Genomic DNA, 19,355 nt, shown 5'->3' with positions numbered 1-19,355 from the left:
TATGAGATGCAGAGGTGGATCAGGCGGTGAAGGGGACATTGTGTCATTGACTTTTATCCAGAAAGGTATTGCATTGTATGGTCATGGTGGGGTGATGGAGGTTTATTATGGGGTGTTATGGTTGTAAGGGGTGACATCATGCCTGTAATCTGCTGCTGAGTGGGTGGTGGCTGCAATATATAGATACACGTTTTATAGGTCTGGCTGATGAATGGGGACGGCTTCTGTATTTAATTTGTTTTTGGTTTATATATTTGCCTGTTGTGTGTCTGCCTGTGTAGACTGCAATTAATCCTTGATGATCCTCCCACTTCATGCCATATATGGGCATGCCGCGATCGCTTTATAGGGAATGCAATTTTCTCAATGCCTATTTTTATATAAGAACAGTGTGTAAATCAATGTGTGTTAAAGGTTTTAATAATGTGTTCACTTAATGATTATATACATGGAGGCAAATGTATGTTACATAGGCAGGCACTGCTTCCTACTTTGCACAACATTTGGCTTGATGAAAACAATGCAGTGCTTGTGTGGCTGTTGTCATATGTCAGTAGCATACATTATATATATATATATGTGTGTGTGTGTGTGTGTTACAGTATATCTAAACCCAAGGATAAGGCTTTGTTCAGACTGGCAGTGAGGTTGAGGTGCGGTTACTGCTTCCTCCACCACTAAACCACCTGTAGCATCTACCTGTAGTAGACTAATAAAGAATGAATGGGGGCAACAGTGAGCCGTTTAATCACAGCACAAGCACCCCCTTGCATTGCAGGCTCCTCTTGTGGGTCCTAAAAAGAACCTGCTGCTGGATAACCAATGATAAATGTCCACATCATGTAGGATGAAGGGGGGGAGGGGTAACATTCATCCAAAAATTAGCTTTAAATGGGATAAATGAGACTGATTCATCTTTGTGAATGCACCCAGCTTTGCTTTGCCATGAATCTCCGGGGTGTGCGGGCTGGGACAGCTCCACGTGGGCTGAGGTAGGAGCTGTGCAGACAGGAAGTGAGGGAAATTTTCTTAGACGGGGACACAAACAAAAATAGATTTCTAGGAGGAAAGGTTCAAAATTACTGAAGGCAGCACAGACTCATTATTGACCCATCATGGACACATAAGGCTTGATTTATTAAAGCTCTCCAAGGCTGGAGAAGATAGATTTTCATTTGGTGATCTAGCAAACCTGGAATGGATCTGGTCCTGGATTAGAAACATTTGCCAACTAATAGCAATGATTTTAAGAAATCCATTTCAGCTTTGCTGGATCACCCAGGTTCCCCCATGATAGTTTATCTTCTCCATTCCAGAGCCCTTTAATAAGTCAGGCAGACTCATGTCCTCCCATTAATGACAACTGATGGCACAAAGAAAGTAGATGTAAACCCCAAATAATTAAGACTGACCCCCAGGGATGGGGATGACTCGTCACCCGTATTGCAGGAACAGCATTTCATTAAAGTCTATGGGACATCAGTGTGCGGGCTTGTGGAATCATTGCTGGAGACTACAGGTGACTTTTCAGCACACATTGCACAAGCATGGACCACCGTTGTCACCATCAGCAAAACCTACCCATATAAATGCCACGCAGCCATCACTAAAGTACATGAAGACAGGAAATGGCTGGAAAATGCCTGCAGGAGGCCAGCAGAGTATTTCAGAACAAACGAAATGACAATGGCTTCCGATATACAAGGCTTCCGCAAACTCAAAGCCATTCAATTAGAATATATCCACATAATCCATATTTTTATAGTTTAGCTGTTTAATTTAATTAAAAAAAATACATTGAATTTTAATTCCATTGGGGCTTTTTTTGATCATTTTGACTAGTATTTGAATAAACATCAATAGTGATAGTAATTGAGCGCCGTTGGTGAGCGATCAATGCAGCGTAGCTTTGTACATCATTGAGTGGTGGCGTTCCTATTGATATTCCTTTTGGTTTTCTGCTGAGATTTGTTCAGCATTGAGCAATGAATGGTGGTAACATGATCCAGGGAAATATTAATAGTTTGCTGAGCACAAATCTATATTATATGCCTAGCACAGGAGGGTGTGCCCTGCACCCAGCAGCAACTTCCGGAAGCCTGGCGGGGTCACCGGAGCACCCGGGCATACAGAGAAGTAAATGTCATTGTGTCTGTAGAGTGGTCATGGGAAGGAAAGAGGGGGGAGGCAGCTCCTCTCCTCCATTAATTAGCAAATCACCAGCAGAGAAAAAATTCTGTGGCCTCCACCAGCTCCATCCTTCCAGAGATCTGAGTGAATAGACAAGAGAAGCCCGGGCACCATTCATACCCCAGAAATCTTTTGTCCTTCCCGCTTTGAGAATTGTGAGGAATTCTGAATCCTTGTACCGGCTACAAAGTATTCACTACACATGGCTACAACTCTTCCTTTTGGACAGTCACATGAGAAAATCATCTCATTCGCAGATTTCTGATTGGTCAGGCCACTTGTTACATCATAAATAATTTACACACCTAAATATGATTTTAGGTGGAAGAATGCTGAAGACGGAGTCCATGGTATTTAGTATTCTATAGGTGTGTTTGATACGTTTTTTTTTGTATTTACTATGACTTTATTAGAAAAGAGAATTTATGTAGAATATTCGGAAATGCCCTGAAAGAGGAAGAGGTGGAACTGAGAGACGGGGACACACCAAATAGGACCCCAGGCAACTACTAATGGCATTCTGGCTTCCTGCACCTTCTCCATTCTGCCTTAGATAAGGTTGGGGTCTCTGAACCATTTTGCCCTCAAAGCCCTGCAGACAGGCAGATTATTTGGCCTTAGATTAGATGAGACCTACCTCATGGTCAGTTTTGGCACAAACCTGTGCCGGGATAACATAACTCTTCTGTACATCAGTGATCTCACCAGCCTCTTTCAGCTGGGCGCACCACCCAGCATTTTTCAGTAACCACCCGGCTGCTTTTAAGAAGTTACAGAAAAGTTGGAACACAATACAGCAGCCACCACCTGCCTACAGCTTCTTCAAACCCTGCTTAAAAAGTATTCCAGGGAGAATACTGTACATATACACAAGGAATATCATCCGGATCTGGCCAATACAGATGTTGGAGACTCCAAACATAATGGAAGACTGGGAGGGTTACGGCAACGCCAGCCATAGTACTAACATTGCAGCATTGGACACAATAGGCTTCCAATAGAAACTGCAATTGGCCATTTTAACTAATACTAAATGGGCATGGTCCTCTGTTGTCACCATTATGAAACTTTGTGGCTGCAAATAAGGTGCAAGGATGAAGGATGAAGAATCAGAAAAAACAAAGACCATATTGATAAAATGTTTTAGGATGCTTTAGCAAATGAAAAGTCATTAATTTTTGGCTACATTTATCCTTAACTTAAAGCAAGATGAGCTCCCCCCTCTATAAGTAGTTCCATATGGTTCAGTTGTATATATATATATATTTATTTATATATATATATATATATATATATATATCAGAGTTTAATTTGGGAGGTGCACAGGACACAGAACGCACCCCAGTGCTTTGTAATGTGACTGTGAAGGAGGTGAGCCGTCTTTGTGCTCTGGGGGTTTGAGCATTTCGGTTGCCAGGCAGAGCGTTTGCCCATGCTGTGTTCTCAGACGTCGTGTTCCAATTTCAGATGAGTCATGTCGGGGGCCGTAGAGTTCTCCGGTGAAAGGCTGGCATAGGAAATCAGGCTGACTGATTGCAAACTCTTGGTTCAACCATGACACATTAATTATAATGTTAAGTAATGATCACATATCTCCTAAAAGTCCCTAATATGGAGAGAACGTCCCTCTTTCAGGTCCCGTTGTCCTTCTCGCCTGCCTGGTTGCCCCTCTTTTTGGGTGGATATAAACACCTCTATACAAAATGTGGTATTTTGCACTTAATCTTCATCCAGACACTTTAATATTCCATTTACTATTTGCAGTTAATATAAAGGAAAGGTAGCTGTGTAGAAAAGGTACTCAGCAGTTTAACCAATCACTTTTTGTATATTCAGAGTTTAGGATTTGCAAAATAGGGGAGTGGGAGAGGTACATGAGCTACTTTGAGCTAAAAAGCGTCTCCCCCTCCATATATCCAAAAGTTGGGGGCTGAACAGTGGGTAATATCAGATAGTGTATTACTCCTATTTGTGATTGGAGCCAAACCCATGAGTTAGGATTTTTGAAATGTTGGTCCTCAAGGCCCTCCCTAATGTGCAGGACAGCTGATCCTGCATTGAATGCAATGCCATCAGAGTGCTAGCAGCAAAGAAATGGTTTTGGGAAACTTGTCATGCAGTTTTTTTTGTCTGGTTTCTAGGTACACAAAGACATTTCAGCATAAAACGTACAACAGCTACTGCAGCTCCACGTACAGATCATATGGAACATATGATATCCACTGATTCCAAGAGAGCGGACAAATTTGCCCAGACTTGGTACCAGTGGATACATTTACATCAGTGGAATATAATGGGCTGTTGCAGCCCCCTCAACCCGATTCACTTCATGCCTCTGCTAACTAAATGGTATTGAATGTAAGTATATTTATGTAACTGGTCAGATTTGTCCCCCCCTCCTTTTTCTCTCCCTACTTTCTATATACCTTTCCGTTGTTTTACTAAAAAAGAAAAATGAAAATACTCAGGTTGCATTTGGTTATACACAATCCTGTTTATGGTTTTATTATTGCACTTTACATTTTTGAAATGTATTTTACAAATACATTGTAATGTAATACATTTTTGTAATGCATTTTTACATGTATTTTTGTTTGTATAACTTTGACCCATACTGTACAATTGTTTTATTTTTTGTATGAACCTTGATGATTATTTGGAAAAAAAAAATTGACAGTTCAGTCCTGCAGATTACAATGGGACAGCACCTCTCCTAATGTTCTGCTGTCAGTTTGACAGCCCCCATTCTGTATAGGAAACACTGACATCAGCTCCTGATAACCAGTAGAGTGGACCAGCTGTTGATTTATTTCAAACAAATGTTAGCCTTGGATTAACAATGTCACTGCCTTAAATGATGCCTCGCAATGGCTCAGAATTGATATGAAGAGAACTCTCTTCCCCATTATTCACTTTGAGATAATTACAAAGGACAAGAGGGCACTCTTTGTGTCTGGAGGAAAAGAAGTTTAAGTTCAGGATAAGGAAGGGATTCTTCTCTGTAAGGTCTGTGAAAATGTGGAATCGGCTCCCTCAGGAAGTAGTTTCAGCAACTACTATAGATTGTGTCTTTTTTCAACCTGACTTACTATATAACTATGTAACTCTACTTTTCATGAACCCCTTCATCCTATTCCTGATTTATTTGTAAGCTGTTTCCATATACTCTCATTCATTTTCGAAGTACCGAAAATAGTACAAAGACCTGGGTGTGGATGGAACAAGTTTGCATAACCTGTATGAAAGAGATCACTGAAACCAAAAATTGCATTTGTTGAGTTCTAAACAACTTTAGTTCTAAGATGAAAGAGTGAAATGGATGATTTAGAAATGTATAATTCACACCCAGGTCTTTGTCATTAAAAAATATCCCTTTTATGAATATGGAATCCCATGGAATCAAAATCAATAAAAAGCTGTTTTGAATGTAAAGCCATTGGTGCATTACTACATGTATAGGGATCCATTGGGATTTCCAAAGGGGCAGCCATCCACGAAGCAGGTCCTTAGGGTTATGTGCTCCTGATTGAATTATGGTTATGATGTTAATATTAATTCTGTTTTATTGAGCGGAATATGCCTTAATCACCATGAGAGTCACTTCTCAACAGTACCCCCATTCCTTTTGGTCTTCCTTGGGCCACAAGCTGGTAATTGTAGATTTGGTGGATAAAGGCTGTCATTTTTATTCCTTGCACCAACCCAGCCATTAGATGTTTATCCTTGTAAAAAATCCTTCTATGGGACATGCACCTGCACTGTGAATGAGCTGATTATAGGCTGCTTTCCATGTGTCCGCCGTAACAAAGGGCGATGAGAAGGTGCTTTGCATAGCAGATTAGGTATTTGCAATGTTGCTACCAAAGAGCAATTCTGAATCAAACATTTTAAAGGGCCAATAACATTATTATAGCTCAGCATTTTAGAAGAAGAAGATCAGTAACAACGTTGCAGGTGGAGGTGCAGCAGACTGAACAACAGTGTGACCTTTTCAGGTAGGAAAAATTACTTTTTAGAATTGCAAAAGATCATGACTAGAGTAAATGTACCCTGTAATACTGGCGTATAAGTAATATATTCTGAAGGTGCATAATATATTGTATTACATTAGAAATGTAGGGAAAATAAAAACTAACATATGAAGGATTTTGTGCAAGTTCCTGCTGTGATATTGTTTTGTGCACCAGTGGGAGATCCATTATTGTTCTCACTTTATGTGACAGACTATGGTGTACAATAACAGATACATGGATCAGGACAGGCTGAATAATACTGCCAGGGGACCTTACAATGGTCAGTTTTATTTATGTGATTTTAACTTTTTTCCAAAAAGAAAGAAAAGAACTGCAATTGTGTAAACATTGTGCTTGTTTTTGTTTGTTTCTTACTAAAAATGTATTTAAAACTACATTTTCATCCAAAGTTGGCCATGCATTAGCTGTCAGGTGCATGAGCAGGTCAATGATCGATATTCTGATACTACCATGGACCAGCCCAATAGAGCACAGATATGCTGATACTCTGCCCCGTCTACTCCAACAGGTTGATGTTTTTATACAACGCAGCATTTAATGTGCATGAGGGTGCAAGGCTCCTAACAAGGATAAGGAGCTTCAAGTGCACTGGCTAAAACCATTTGGAACTTGACTATCCAAAACTGATCCACCAAATACTTGGTGGCAAAGAAGGAAGAGGAGGAACTAAGATTTCACCTCTGAGCATCCAACAACCATGAAGTTAAAAATGTGCACTTGTGGCTATGTGGAAAAATAAATCAAAAGTGTCATCCCAGTCAGCTTCTGTCCCAAGCTTAAGGGCCATGCTTGCCAAGCATGGGTCTCTTGATGCCATGGTTATCCATCATGTTTGTGGAGACCTAGACTAAGCAGTGTAGAAAGACCCAACAACCACAACTAATGTTTAAATCCAGGATCTTCTCTTGAACAATGTGCACAAAGGTGCAAGGTTTCATCAGGGAGCCTCAAGTGAACCTGGCAAAAACCTTACAGACCAGCTAAAGACTATCCATCAAATACAGAAGAAGGCAGAGGAAAAAACAAGGTTGCTCCTTCAACTTTAAAGCATTCCCTGAATCTGTCAACCATAGAGTTATAAAATGTTCAATTGTGCCTAAGGGAAACAATAAATGAAGAGTGCCATTTCCATTGAGTGGCTATTCCAAGCAAGCGTGTCATGCTGGACAAGCATGGGTCCCCTAATGCCATGGTCATCCATTATGCCTGTGGAGACCTAGACTAACCAGTGAAGAAAGACCTGATAACCACAATTAATGCCTAAATCTAGGATCTTCACTTGATGTCTAATGTGCCCGAGGGTGCAATGTTTCTAACGAGGACAAGGACAAGTCAACCTGGCTAAAACTTTACAGACCAGCCAAAGACAATCCACAAAATATGTGGTGGTGAAAGAGGAAGAGGAAAAACCATGATTTCTCTTTCAGCTTCAAAGCAACAACCATGGAGGTGAAAATGTGCAGTTGTGCCTTACTGGAAAAATAAGAGTAAGAGTGCCATTCCTATTGTGTGGCTGTTCTTAGCAAAGCTGGCCAAGCATGGGTCTCTTGTTGCTGTGGTCATCCATCATGCTTGTGGAGACCTAGACCAAGAAGTGAAGAATGACCCAATAACCACAAATGGTGTTTGAATAGAATTTTTACTTGATGTCTAATGTGCACGAGGGTGCAAGGTTTCCATTGAGAACACAGAAGTTAGACCAGTTGGACCCTGATCCTTACAGACCAGTCAAAACCAATCCACCAAATACTTGGTGGAGAAGGAGGTAGAAGAAAAACAAAGGTTTTTTCACTGACCATCTAACAACCATGGGGGTCAAACATGGAAAAATAAATGAATAGTGATAATATAATAAATGAATCTCCATTAAATATCTACTCTAAGCAAGGGAACCATGGCCAAGCATGGGTCTCCTGATGATGTGCCCATGCATTAGGCTTATGGAGACCTTGACCAAGCAGTCAAGAAAAACCCCAGGTTTAAATCCAGAATCCTTGCTCGCTTTAATCAAGCCGGTTATGGGTTGTCTTATTCCGTACTGTGTGCCAGATTAGTAGTCACTGAAGACTTGGTATAAGGAGACAGCTGCTCCTCGCCCCCACCCTGAGAATGGATAGGGAGCTTGTGCAGATCTGTCCAACATAAAAGAAACTGAAAGCTGCTACTGATAAACAAGGCTCATATCTGACACTATTACAGTCATCCTTCAAATCCTCTTATTTTAGGCACACCAGACAGCGTTGCCAAGCAGCCTACCCAGGGAGGAGGATTGTGCATGGCTACCTACAGACATGGAGTGGCATGCGGGGGGTGGCTGCGTTCTGCATGCACTCATTGCACTGCAAACCCTCTATCTCTGTATAGTGTACACTAGAAAAAATGTTTAATTCTTTTTTTATTATACTTAGAAAATAATAACAAGACCTAAAGATGAAAATTTGTAACCTGATAAATTATTTTGATTACACGATCTTGTGATCCAGGCACCCCTGCTTGATAGCACAGACAGGCCCAACCATGCTAAATGAATGCAAATTACCACAATACGCTCATCAGTCTGTATGTTCCTCCTATCCTTTTATATATATAGCCTAGCCATTGTTATGGAGTCGGTCTGTCTAATGCTGCTCCCCCTCCCTTGCAGATCTCATGATTATATTATAAGAAAATGTACATTTAAAATAAACAGGCGAGGTTGATGGTAAGGTCAGAAGCACATTTCCATGTCTAGAAAAACTGTATTTCTATTGAATCCTAACATTTTTTTCAGACCACGTTGTGAAGCTGTGCAGTTGACACTCCCTGGGCGCACAGCATGGGAACCATGCTGTGCTCACAGTTGCATGCAGAAATGCTTCCCAACTTCTCCAATTCACTTGACTGGGAGACGTTGGCAGCTGAACTCACAGCAGAACGCTGTGGATCACTGTGGATCTAAAATGGCATTTAGGATTGAAAGAAAGACACAAAAATATATTTTGTAGGAAATCTAGTTGTTCTGATTGGAGCTACTAGCCAGATTGTTGGTTCTGCCAAGGCTTGTTTTATTTAAACTACGATGACTCAAATTCTTCTCCTCCTGTGTCACTGTCTGTATTTGTCTGTCATTTGCAACCCCAATTTATTGTACAGCGCTGCGTAATATGTTGCTGCTATGTACTGTTTATTAATAATAATTTAATAATGAGTCCCTGAAGGTGTAGTACATTTGAGCCAATTTTGCCCTCGACTGACCAATCTAATCAGTAATTGATCGTCAGCATTCTCAAATCCCTCCACACTTGTACAAAGTTCTGCCCAATTTTTTTTTCTTGGATAGAATGCTTGGAATTCTGATCCAATGCAATTGATTGTTCAATCACTAGTGTACATTTGATGTGTACATCTAGCAACACATCTGAGCTATCTACAACTGATCAGAACCCCCCCTAAAAAAAAAAAATAGCAGTAATAATCAATCGGCTGGGAATTCCCTTCATTTTATCGGATTGTGCAACAATCTGCCCAAGCCTACTAGTGTTTGTCAGTGGATAGTCTTACAAAATTCCGGTTGGCCATCCTGAGCACAATCTGCTTTTCAGCTACTTTGCAGTTGATTTATATATTTAAAAAAAAGTTGAGCAAAAGACAATGTCTCCCCTGCCTGTAGCATTTCATTTGCTAACCTGCCCCACCAAATTGCCACCTGCCATCCTCCATGGTCCACAAAGACACTTTTTTTTTTTGCTCCGGTTTCCATACACCAGACCCTGTGTGCCATGAAATAAGCCCACTCTCTGTGCTGTACACAGTGTGCCAGTGAGGCAGCTCCGGCTGCTCCTTTCAATGAGTGCATAGTGTATTGTTGTGTGGTTGGAGAAGAGGGTGGGGGTATTCTATTGATCTGCTCCACCATCTCCTTGTGACGGATAATAGAAAGCGTTAATCTCCCCCTGGGAGTGTATGAATATTCACATCACCCCTTAGCCTGGGGAAGTGGGGGCTGTTTCCAAATGAGTTCTCTCCTCCCATTGGACGCTTCATCCTCCCTGGTACCCTGTCCCCATCCATCTCCTCTTCTTCCCTTGACACTTGTCTGTGTGCAAGAAGAGAGGAGGGACACTGGGAGTCATTCGCACACTGGAAGAGCTAAGAGGTGAGTGCTGAGCTTTTCCATTTCCACATACAATATCATTACGCATTATGTCTGAGGCTTGGTCGTAGTGTGCCGGTAAGTCCCAACACATCCCTACTTGCATCCGTAATTCTAGAAAATAATAGCTGCAGGTTTTCTGGCTTAGCTGTATGAAGGTTCAAACCGGTCTTTGTGTAGCAACCGAATGTAACCAACCTTTAACCATCAATGTTCCAACTGCTGTAAACCAATGGAAGATGTAATCTGGTTTAACGCTCTTGGCGCGCCTCGTTGCTTTGCTTTACTCAACCCAAGTGAGGGTCATTCAACCAAGCAAGAGGGGAGCTCAAAGTGCCCCAAGCCATACATCATCATTTTATAGCTGTCAGAACAATGAATGATGACTGCTGATTGGTTGTTGGGGGGGTTATTGAGCTCTCCGGTATCATACGACGCAGTTCTTCCAGCGTGTATGGTGGAGAATTTGGTGAAAGTGGCTGTCTGGAGGTCCTCTGTCTCAGTGTATTGTGCTGCCATTGGGGAGGGGGAAGGGCGCTCCTTTTCAAATGCTAACTACCCAACGCCTGAATTGAAAAGCTTCTGATGGAGGCTTGTGGCTCCGGCTGCCATTTCTGTGTAGACTTTATTACATTGATATGGAATATTTGTACAAGGATGTGTCTGTGTGCTTTTATAATACATTTCTATGAATTGAGCTTTATTTTAGAATGAGTCTTACACAAGCTAAAGGAGTGTGCGGTTACCCAGAACAGCCAATTGGTGATCAGTTTTTATGTTCTGACAGCTCCAAACAGAAGCAAGGTGACATTTCATTGGTTGTTATGAGTCACTGTACAATTCATGGGATCATAAACAAGCCTATGTGCAATAGTTAAAGGTGATGCAACACGTTATAATAAAATGAGTAATATTGGAATGTGTTAGTGTTGTATTTAGACATTTTTCTGATGTAGAAACATGCTTTTTTGTAGAAGTCCATCCCTTTGTGTCATGCGATACTTTGCGTACTACTTGCTTTATTATAATCCTAGAATAGACTCCGGAACTGCTCTTCACCTATGCATAAAAATAAATAAATATATAAATATTTAAATATAATAAATATATAAATAAAATACCAAGATGTAAGCATAATGTTTTGTGAACTAGACTATTCTCAGGTTGGCGGTGAGGTTTCATGGTGGTTATTGCTTCCTCATATTCTAGAACTATTTCCTTGGGGGAGGTGCTACATGTAGCGTCTCATCCGCACCTTCCCATACAGAACGAATGGGGTGGCAGTGTTTGGTTCAGGACCATCCACTGCTGCTTGCTGTAAAATGCACAATCAAAGGTTCTTTAGGAGCCAGTAAAGTGTTATAGGTGGCCAAGTGTCTAGTAGCAAGGTGCCAGCCGCCAGGAACAGGAAGTTGCCTGTTCTTGCCATGGGTTTGAACTTTTGACTCCTCTTGGCATCCCCTATCACGTATGGTTTTCTTGGGAATTTAGCCATAGATGTCTGGAGATTTAAAAAAAAAAATCAATTTTCATGTTTGGTGCTGCCAAAACTATCCATGCTGCTCTAGGCAGAGGGTCCACAAGCTGCATTGTAAATACAGCCATGGATATTGTGTAGTGTTAATGCAATACCAAGAACAACAAGATAATGACAGGGTTTGGGGATGATTGCATAATTATCCTAGAAAGCTTGGAAATTTCTACCCAAAGGCAGCAAAGTAACATTGGGGCTGTACGACGCACATCATATGACACCTGCTCCAATCTCTACAGGGATTTCTAACACTCCAGCTTGTTGCTGCAACCCTCTGGAGGATATGAGCTTCCAAGCCACGCTCCTACCTCCCCCAAAGCAGTATTTGGGGATTAGCTTGGGGGAAAATAAAATACCAGTTGTACAAAAGTCCAGTTGACAACCCCCTAGTGGTGTTCTATGGCTGTTCGAAGATTGGACTGGTGTTTGCCTCCAATTAGCAGTTTTGAGCATGCAAGTACTCTAATGAATGCTGATTAGTTATGTGTTTATATAGACAACGTACAGATAAATGGTGTCATGATTTCATGACGCCTCAAGGTGCACTAGAATCTGAATAGCTCCATAAACATATCAGCTTTTTTTGCGTAATTTATTGGAATGGAACACCTACTGCAGTCCCAAGCATTAGGCTCCTTTAAAGCCCGCTCCCGGTACATAAGCAAACTGCCGCTATGCCTCTAAGAGCAGCAAGCAGCACTACAGGTCCTCGTGCTGGTGGTGCTGGTATGGTTCTTGCTCTAGAGGAGGAAAAGCAACTGCACAGGCAGAAGCAGAATGTGGCCCCCAGGAACAAAGCTGCAACCTCTCCACAACACAAACACAACTGCATGCAAACATTTGCAAAGGTGGTTCCCAACCACTCTTGCACAGTTGAAAGGGAGTGTTTAGTATGGCACATGAGCCTGCAGTAAAATGCTGTTGTTTTTGAACTAAAGGGGCCTTTATGCATCAGTTCTTTGACTTACAAAGCTGACCCACCAAGTGACTATAGTGTATGAAGAGATAATCCTTAGCCAGACACAACCAAGAGAATCACAGAGAACTGGTCCTGGATAACATTGCATTGTTATGTACAAGGAGAGCATAACAGGGCTGTGGCTGGGTTATAGACAAATAGTTTGTGAGTCTTAACCAGTAAAAAAAAAAGTTTTAAAACAAGCCTCAACTAACCTATGTAGCTGCAGGGATATTGGTAAAATTCAGCCTCAAAGTCACACTAGAAGCAATGAATTCTTCCAGTCTGTTCTGCTCTTTTTGCTGCCCCTTCTCTTTGTGCCCTGTGTATTCAGATTAGAAGGCTGTTAATGCTGGGAGTCAGGTAGCTGAGCTGCTTAAATAAAAATAAAGTGAGAGTAAAAGTAGTTTTTGCTCCAAAATGTGAAGATAACTTTTTCCACAATGGCTGCAGCTACAGAGATCAGTAGGGGTTTGTTTTAAGGCAATCTTGAAGTAACTTTGAGGAGATTTTTATTTGATTGTCTTGAGCAATATATATGTCAGATGCTGGTTGAAAATTCATTGATTGTCATGCCAAAAATCACAATTATAGCACCATTGATTCTTTAGTATTGATTCTTTGTTATTGTTTACAATTGATCACTTAATTTTCTGTCAGTCTATCTTCATTAATGAAGATAAGTGTGTGTGTGCATGTTGCAAATTGTCATTGAAAAACCCATCTGATACCTTTAGGATGGATGGAAATCTGATTAATTAAAGTTCTATCAATTGAATATCGATCCATTTTGGTCAACTGAAATTAGAAATAAAGAATCATGATATAGTTGATTTTAAGAAGTATTTGGATGCATTGCAAAGTTAAACTGGACAATTGTCCCATGTGTGGCCATATTTTATTATAGCTTGGTCACGGTGCCCATAGTGCCATAGGATGACTGGCTAACCAAATATATACCAGATATAGACTATGTAGATATATATTGGCACAGTCAAACAGGATGGTATTCAAATAATTCAACCCATTGAAAGATGCAGTGGTCAGATTTTTTATACTGCAATCCTACCCAATATCCTAGCTCACATGGATGCAGAATTCACATTTACCACTAGGATAATAGATAATTATATGAAGGCTCCAACAAACACAGGCTCAGTCGCCATATTATGCAGCTGGGAAATGGAATTCATGGCAAGAGCCATTTTAGACCAATGTAATTATGTACCAATGAACTTTATTTGTTATTAGCTGGCACAGGTTAGCTTCCTCACCATGAGTCTATGTATCCCCCATATGACCTTGGGACAACCAGTCAGTTTTTTGACATTCATTCTTCCATACCACCCTATGCAAAGAAAGGGTCAAATCTGAATAGTTACTATGAATTATTTTAGTGTATCTGTGCCATTGTTCACACAGTGTATGGGATTGTGAATTATATAGACACCTATGGCTGATATGTTTGAGCTATGTGGTGGTGTAGCCATTGAGTAAGGGGTCCAATTTTGGGCCCAACTGACTGTGCCAGTTCCTGTCCTCCACTTCTCCAGATCAACTTACTGGTGGTACTGTTAACAGTAACAGTCAACAGGGGGAACCTCTTTTTGCAGCTATAGTTCCCATTATATCTAGCATGCTTTAACATCATAGAGCCCACCATGCACAAAAGAAGTTTGACTGTGCCAGCCATTGCCAGCTGCCATGCTGTAACCAGCACCTGTCCATGGAGTATTCTCTGCAATAACAATTAGGTTGACTAGTTCCCTCTTCACGATTGCCAGTTCTTTGGCCACATGCTCCAACACTTGAGGCTGTATCTAAAAAAACAGACAAGTGCCCCGCGAACCATTTTTTTTTTATTATTCTGAATGACTCATGCTTTTACATTGACACTGCACTTACCTATTCTAGGTAGCTTCCTGGTTGGCCCGCTACCTAGCCGTGTTTAAACACTTACCGGCACAGTGCTTCTTATACATGAGCATCAGGTGCGTGCCAACACCCAATGTTCTATTTTCACTCATCGAAGGCCTTCTGTCTCTCATTTTGTCTTTGTACACCTCGTCTTGTCTCCTTGTACATCGGTGGTAATGAGCATGTAGGAGTGGATGTGTTACTCGGCACATTTGTGAAAGGATCATGGTGGCGGGTGGTGGGTAGGAGGTGTAGGCAGCATCTGGCATTGTTTGCATAATTAATACCTCAAGGACCACAGAGCCCAAAATACAGAAACCTGCACTATTCAGACAAATGAGATCACTGTTTCTAGATTCACGCTTGTCTCGTCTTTGGCTGTAAAGTCAGGAAATGGGGAGGAGGTCTTGGCTAGGCCACCACAAAAGAATTGTCTATAGAAGAGAGGGGCCCATGTATTAGACAGTATATGCAGCTAGCCCAGATTAAACCGGCAACCCAGCTTTAACAACAGGAGCCAAAAAACTTCAAACTGAGGATCAAAATTATGTTACAGAATAGGAAAATTAAGTTTCAAGTTTTTTCTTTTCATGGAAACAAAGAATAAAAAAAAAAGTCAGTCAAACTACTAACCAGAAGCAATGATGTTGTAGGGGATCTTCAATGTCTTGCAGAGATTAACACATTAAAACTAAGTACGGTCACTTAAATCACAGGCTCCTGTTATGTGATCCTGATAGAACATATTTACATTTTAGAATTCCTGCAACACAATGTGCAGGGCAGCACCAAGAACAGAGCAATGTATGAAGCTCAGAAATTGATTAAGGCAGAATAAGGACCCCAGGCAAGGTAAAAGCTTTGGCCCTTCGGCTCTTGATTAAGAATCACAATGTATTGCCTGTAGTGGCATGGTCCCATAGGACACCAACTGCTTTCAAGTCCTTTGTATAGTCACAGGGAGATATGCAGCTCTAACCAACTTTGCCATTTCTTTAGTTCACTGCAGAACGATGCAGGTAGCTGAAGCTGGGCCCCCTGGACATCTTCCGGGCGATAGGCTCCTGGCTTTATTTTATAGAGTTCCCTTTTTTATGGCAAAATCAATAGGTATTGTTTGCACTTATACAGCAAAACATATTTAGTTCCACATTTACCACACCAAAGGGCCAAGAAGAAGAAGTTCATTGTTAGAGATTAAATATAATTTATAGAGACCCCATAACTGCCTAAATGTTTATTACTTGTACGGAAAAGGAATCCTTTAACACATCCCTGCTTCTGTATGGTATTTGTTTTCCAGATTTATTCATAAGTGAACAATGAAAACAACAAATAGGTCCCATTGTATACCTTTAAAAAAATATTAAACCTTTATAAAAAAAAATATTTTTTTTTATATTTGATTTTACTTTTAAATTCCAGTTAGGTCCCAATAGTGCCAGGAAGCAGGATTTTTATTGTAGAACAGACATATCATGTTTCTTTTGCAATAAAGACTTCTATCTTTACTCCTTGCCAGATGCTGTAGAATGTATGTACAGCCCCGATGTACATTCTAGAGCATCTTGTTGGTGATAAATGAACACTCATGGACATACACAAGAGTTATGCTTTCCCAGCCTGGCCATTCAAGATGACAAAATTTCCCACCCCAGGAGAAGCCAAGATGAAGATGAGAAGGAAGCTTGCTGACGTTAAATCTCTGGGGGGGGGGGTGGTTTGGTATTAAAAGGTTTGGTTCCACTTCAATTGCCAACTTCTCCAACAACACACTTACCTTGTTTTCATTTTTTTTCTGTGTTTTTCACTGAACATGATGTGTGGGAGCCCTGTGAAGATTGCCCCCAAATTATTGCCTTATACAGTGCATATGGTGCTCTCATAATCCAACAGCAGGGAGAAGAAGTCATTTACCCAAGGCCAAGTATTTCTTCCCACCACCATATGATAGGTTGATAGGTGGTGCCTTGACAGACAAAAATACATATATATATAATTTTACCAGTACATGTGGGTATGGAAGATTTGGAGCCAAATAACTATAGTGTATGAGGCAAAAGTACCAACTAGCCTGGACTGGCATCCAAACTGATGATGGTTAATGTTAATAGGTCATGCTATGAACACATTTGATTGATTGAAATACATGTGGCATTCCAAGGCCCAGACTAATGTATATCATATGTTCTCCGTAGAGTTATAGCACCTACTTATGTTTCCGAGTTATTCATAAATATTAATATTGACAAACTGTCATATATGTCAGATGAGGGTTAGAATGATGTTTGGACACTACCATCAGATTGTATCTGTGATTTACCACTGACAAGAAAGCTGTTAATCAACCTGGTTATAATAGACTTGGGAGGAAGCAGAATATCTGGGACAGCTGCATTTGCTAATGCTATTCTATGCTTTATCACCACAGGATCAGCCAACATGGACTCCTCTACCAATGGACAAGTCAAAGGGGGAACTACAAATAAATCTGTGAATTCTAGACCCAATGCAACCAGAAACATAAAAACTGCAAGCTCATCTCCTAAAACAGCTACAGATAACCCCCGGCCAGCAACCACTAAAAATGCAGGTAAGTCCTTTACTCCCATTACCATTTTTCATTTTTTTGGAAATTAAGTATAGGATGTCACAGATTAATATTTTGGCATAGTAACCCAGGTGCTGAGTGTTTTATCATCCCTGTTATAAATGAATGTCATGTTAATGTAATGTCATATATATTTTACATCTATATTGCACTACGATGCCTCCCAGGTGTCTTATTACTCACTGAGATGTGCTGCAATATGTTATTACAGCAACACAGCTCCCAAGTGTCCAATTACCCTATAGTAATCCAGATCCAAAGCAACCTACCACTTTGATATCAAATAACTGTAGCACAGCTCTGGAGTGTCCTATTACCCTATATCAATTCAGTTCCAAAGCAACCTACTGCTTTGATATCATATCACATTTAGCACAGGTCTGAAGTTTCCTAAAATGTTATAGTTATTCAACTCCAAAGCAACCTACCACCACAATGTCACATAACCATAACTTAGCCTTCAAGTGTCATATTACCCTGTAGTAATACAACTCCAAAGCAACCCACCGACATGATATCATATAGTCAAAACGGAGCCTGAGGTCCTATTACCCTATAGCAATTCAGCTCCAAAGCTGTAAAATCATATACTCATAACACAGCACCCAAGTGTTATATTACCCTATAATAATACAACTCCAAAGCAACCTACCACCATGATATCATATAACTGTAAGACAGCGCCCCAGTGGCCTATTACCCTATAGTAATTCAACTCCAGAGCAAGATATTGCTGTGATATCAAATACCCGTAACAGTTCCTGATTGTCCTACTATTTTACAGTGATTCAACTCCAAAGCAAACCCACCGCTGGGATATTATATAACCATAACACAGCACCCAAGTGTCCTATTACCCTATAATAATACAACTCCAAAGCAACCTACCACCATGATAACATATAGCCAAAACAAAGTGCAAGGATCCAATCACCCTATAGTAAGTAATTAAGGTCTAAAGCAACCTACTGCTTTGATAACATATAACTATAACATAGCTTCCGAGTGTCCTATCACCCTATAAAGCGGGATTTCTCAACCTTTTACAATGGCGGAACCCTTGAAAAACTACAAGTTTTTAGGGAATCTGTTCTAAAATTACTATATCCACAGCTCACTGAGCATTAGTGTGGTGGTCAATAGTAAGAATGCGTCTTACATTGCTGGCTAGTAGAAAGAATATATATCACCCTTACAAAAAGCCAAAGAATATTGGTGTCAGTAAAAAATTACATGCAAAGCACAAATTGTTCAAGGAACCTCAGAACCTGCCCTTTAGAAAGTCAAAACCAAAGCAACATATAACATTGGTACCATATCACAGCTAGCAATTGCAAAATTACCGTAAAGGAATACAATTCCAAAGCAATGCACCATTCTCATATCATATACCCATAACACATCTCCCAAGTGTCATATTACCCCATAGTAATTCAGCTGCAATGCAACCTACCACTGGGATATCATAAACCTATAACACAGCTGTGTTTCTTTAGAGCGGATAGTAATTCGGCTCCAAAGCAACCTACCGCTGTAATATCTCTGGGTTTAGATCTACGCAGCCACATAAGCACACCCACAGACCTTTGCATTGTCAATTTGATCATAGCAGTATTAGTAACACAGGTCCACCGGAAGTCTGATGTTAAGGTGTATTGGGGTGACATTTACAATGGCACTGCAGCACACCAACAAGAGTAATACACATGCTGTACCCTGCAAATATGGACCCAGCTACATAGTAGCACAGCTTCTGAGTGTATCACCCTATAGCAATTTAGCTTTATTTTAACATACTGCTGTGATATCATATAACGAACACAGCTCCCCAGTGTCCAATTACCACAAAGTATTACAACCCTATAGTAACATACTGCTGAGGTGTCATATGACAGTAACCTAGCTCCCCAGTGTCCAATTACCTCAAAGTATTACAACCCTAAAGTAACATACTGCTGAAGTATCATATGACAGTAACC

At 40.6% G+C, this 19,355-nt stretch overlaps 1 protein-coding gene across 3 annotated transcripts in view; it reads left to right on the top strand.

Moving 5' to 3' along the window:
- Nucleotides 1-19,355, top strand: part of PRR36 (proline rich 36) — a 33,413-nt gene continuing 14,058 nt past the window's right edge. For 2 of the 3 annotated variants that reach the window (XM_072399712.1, XM_072399714.1), the window contains exons 1-2: nt 1-65; nt 17,197-17,358. In XM_072399712.1, coding sequence (XP_072255813.1) covers nt 2-65; nt 17,197-17,358 — 226 coding nt within the window. In that variant the 5' untranslated portion in view covers nt 1. Of the gene's footprint in view, nt 66-10,206; nt 10,360-17,196; nt 17,359-19,355 lie in introns of those variants that run through there. The other variant, XM_072399713.1, reaches the window with a different exon arrangement.

The sequence above is a fragment of the Pyxicephalus adspersus genome, chromosome 2, assembly GCF_032062135.1.
Source record: "Pyxicephalus adspersus chromosome 2, UCB_Pads_2.0, whole genome shotgun sequence".
Classification (NCBI taxonomy): Eukaryota; Metazoa; Chordata; class Amphibia; order Anura; family Pyxicephalidae; genus Pyxicephalus; species Pyxicephalus adspersus.
This window is presented reverse-complemented; position numbering and strand designations above follow the sequence as displayed.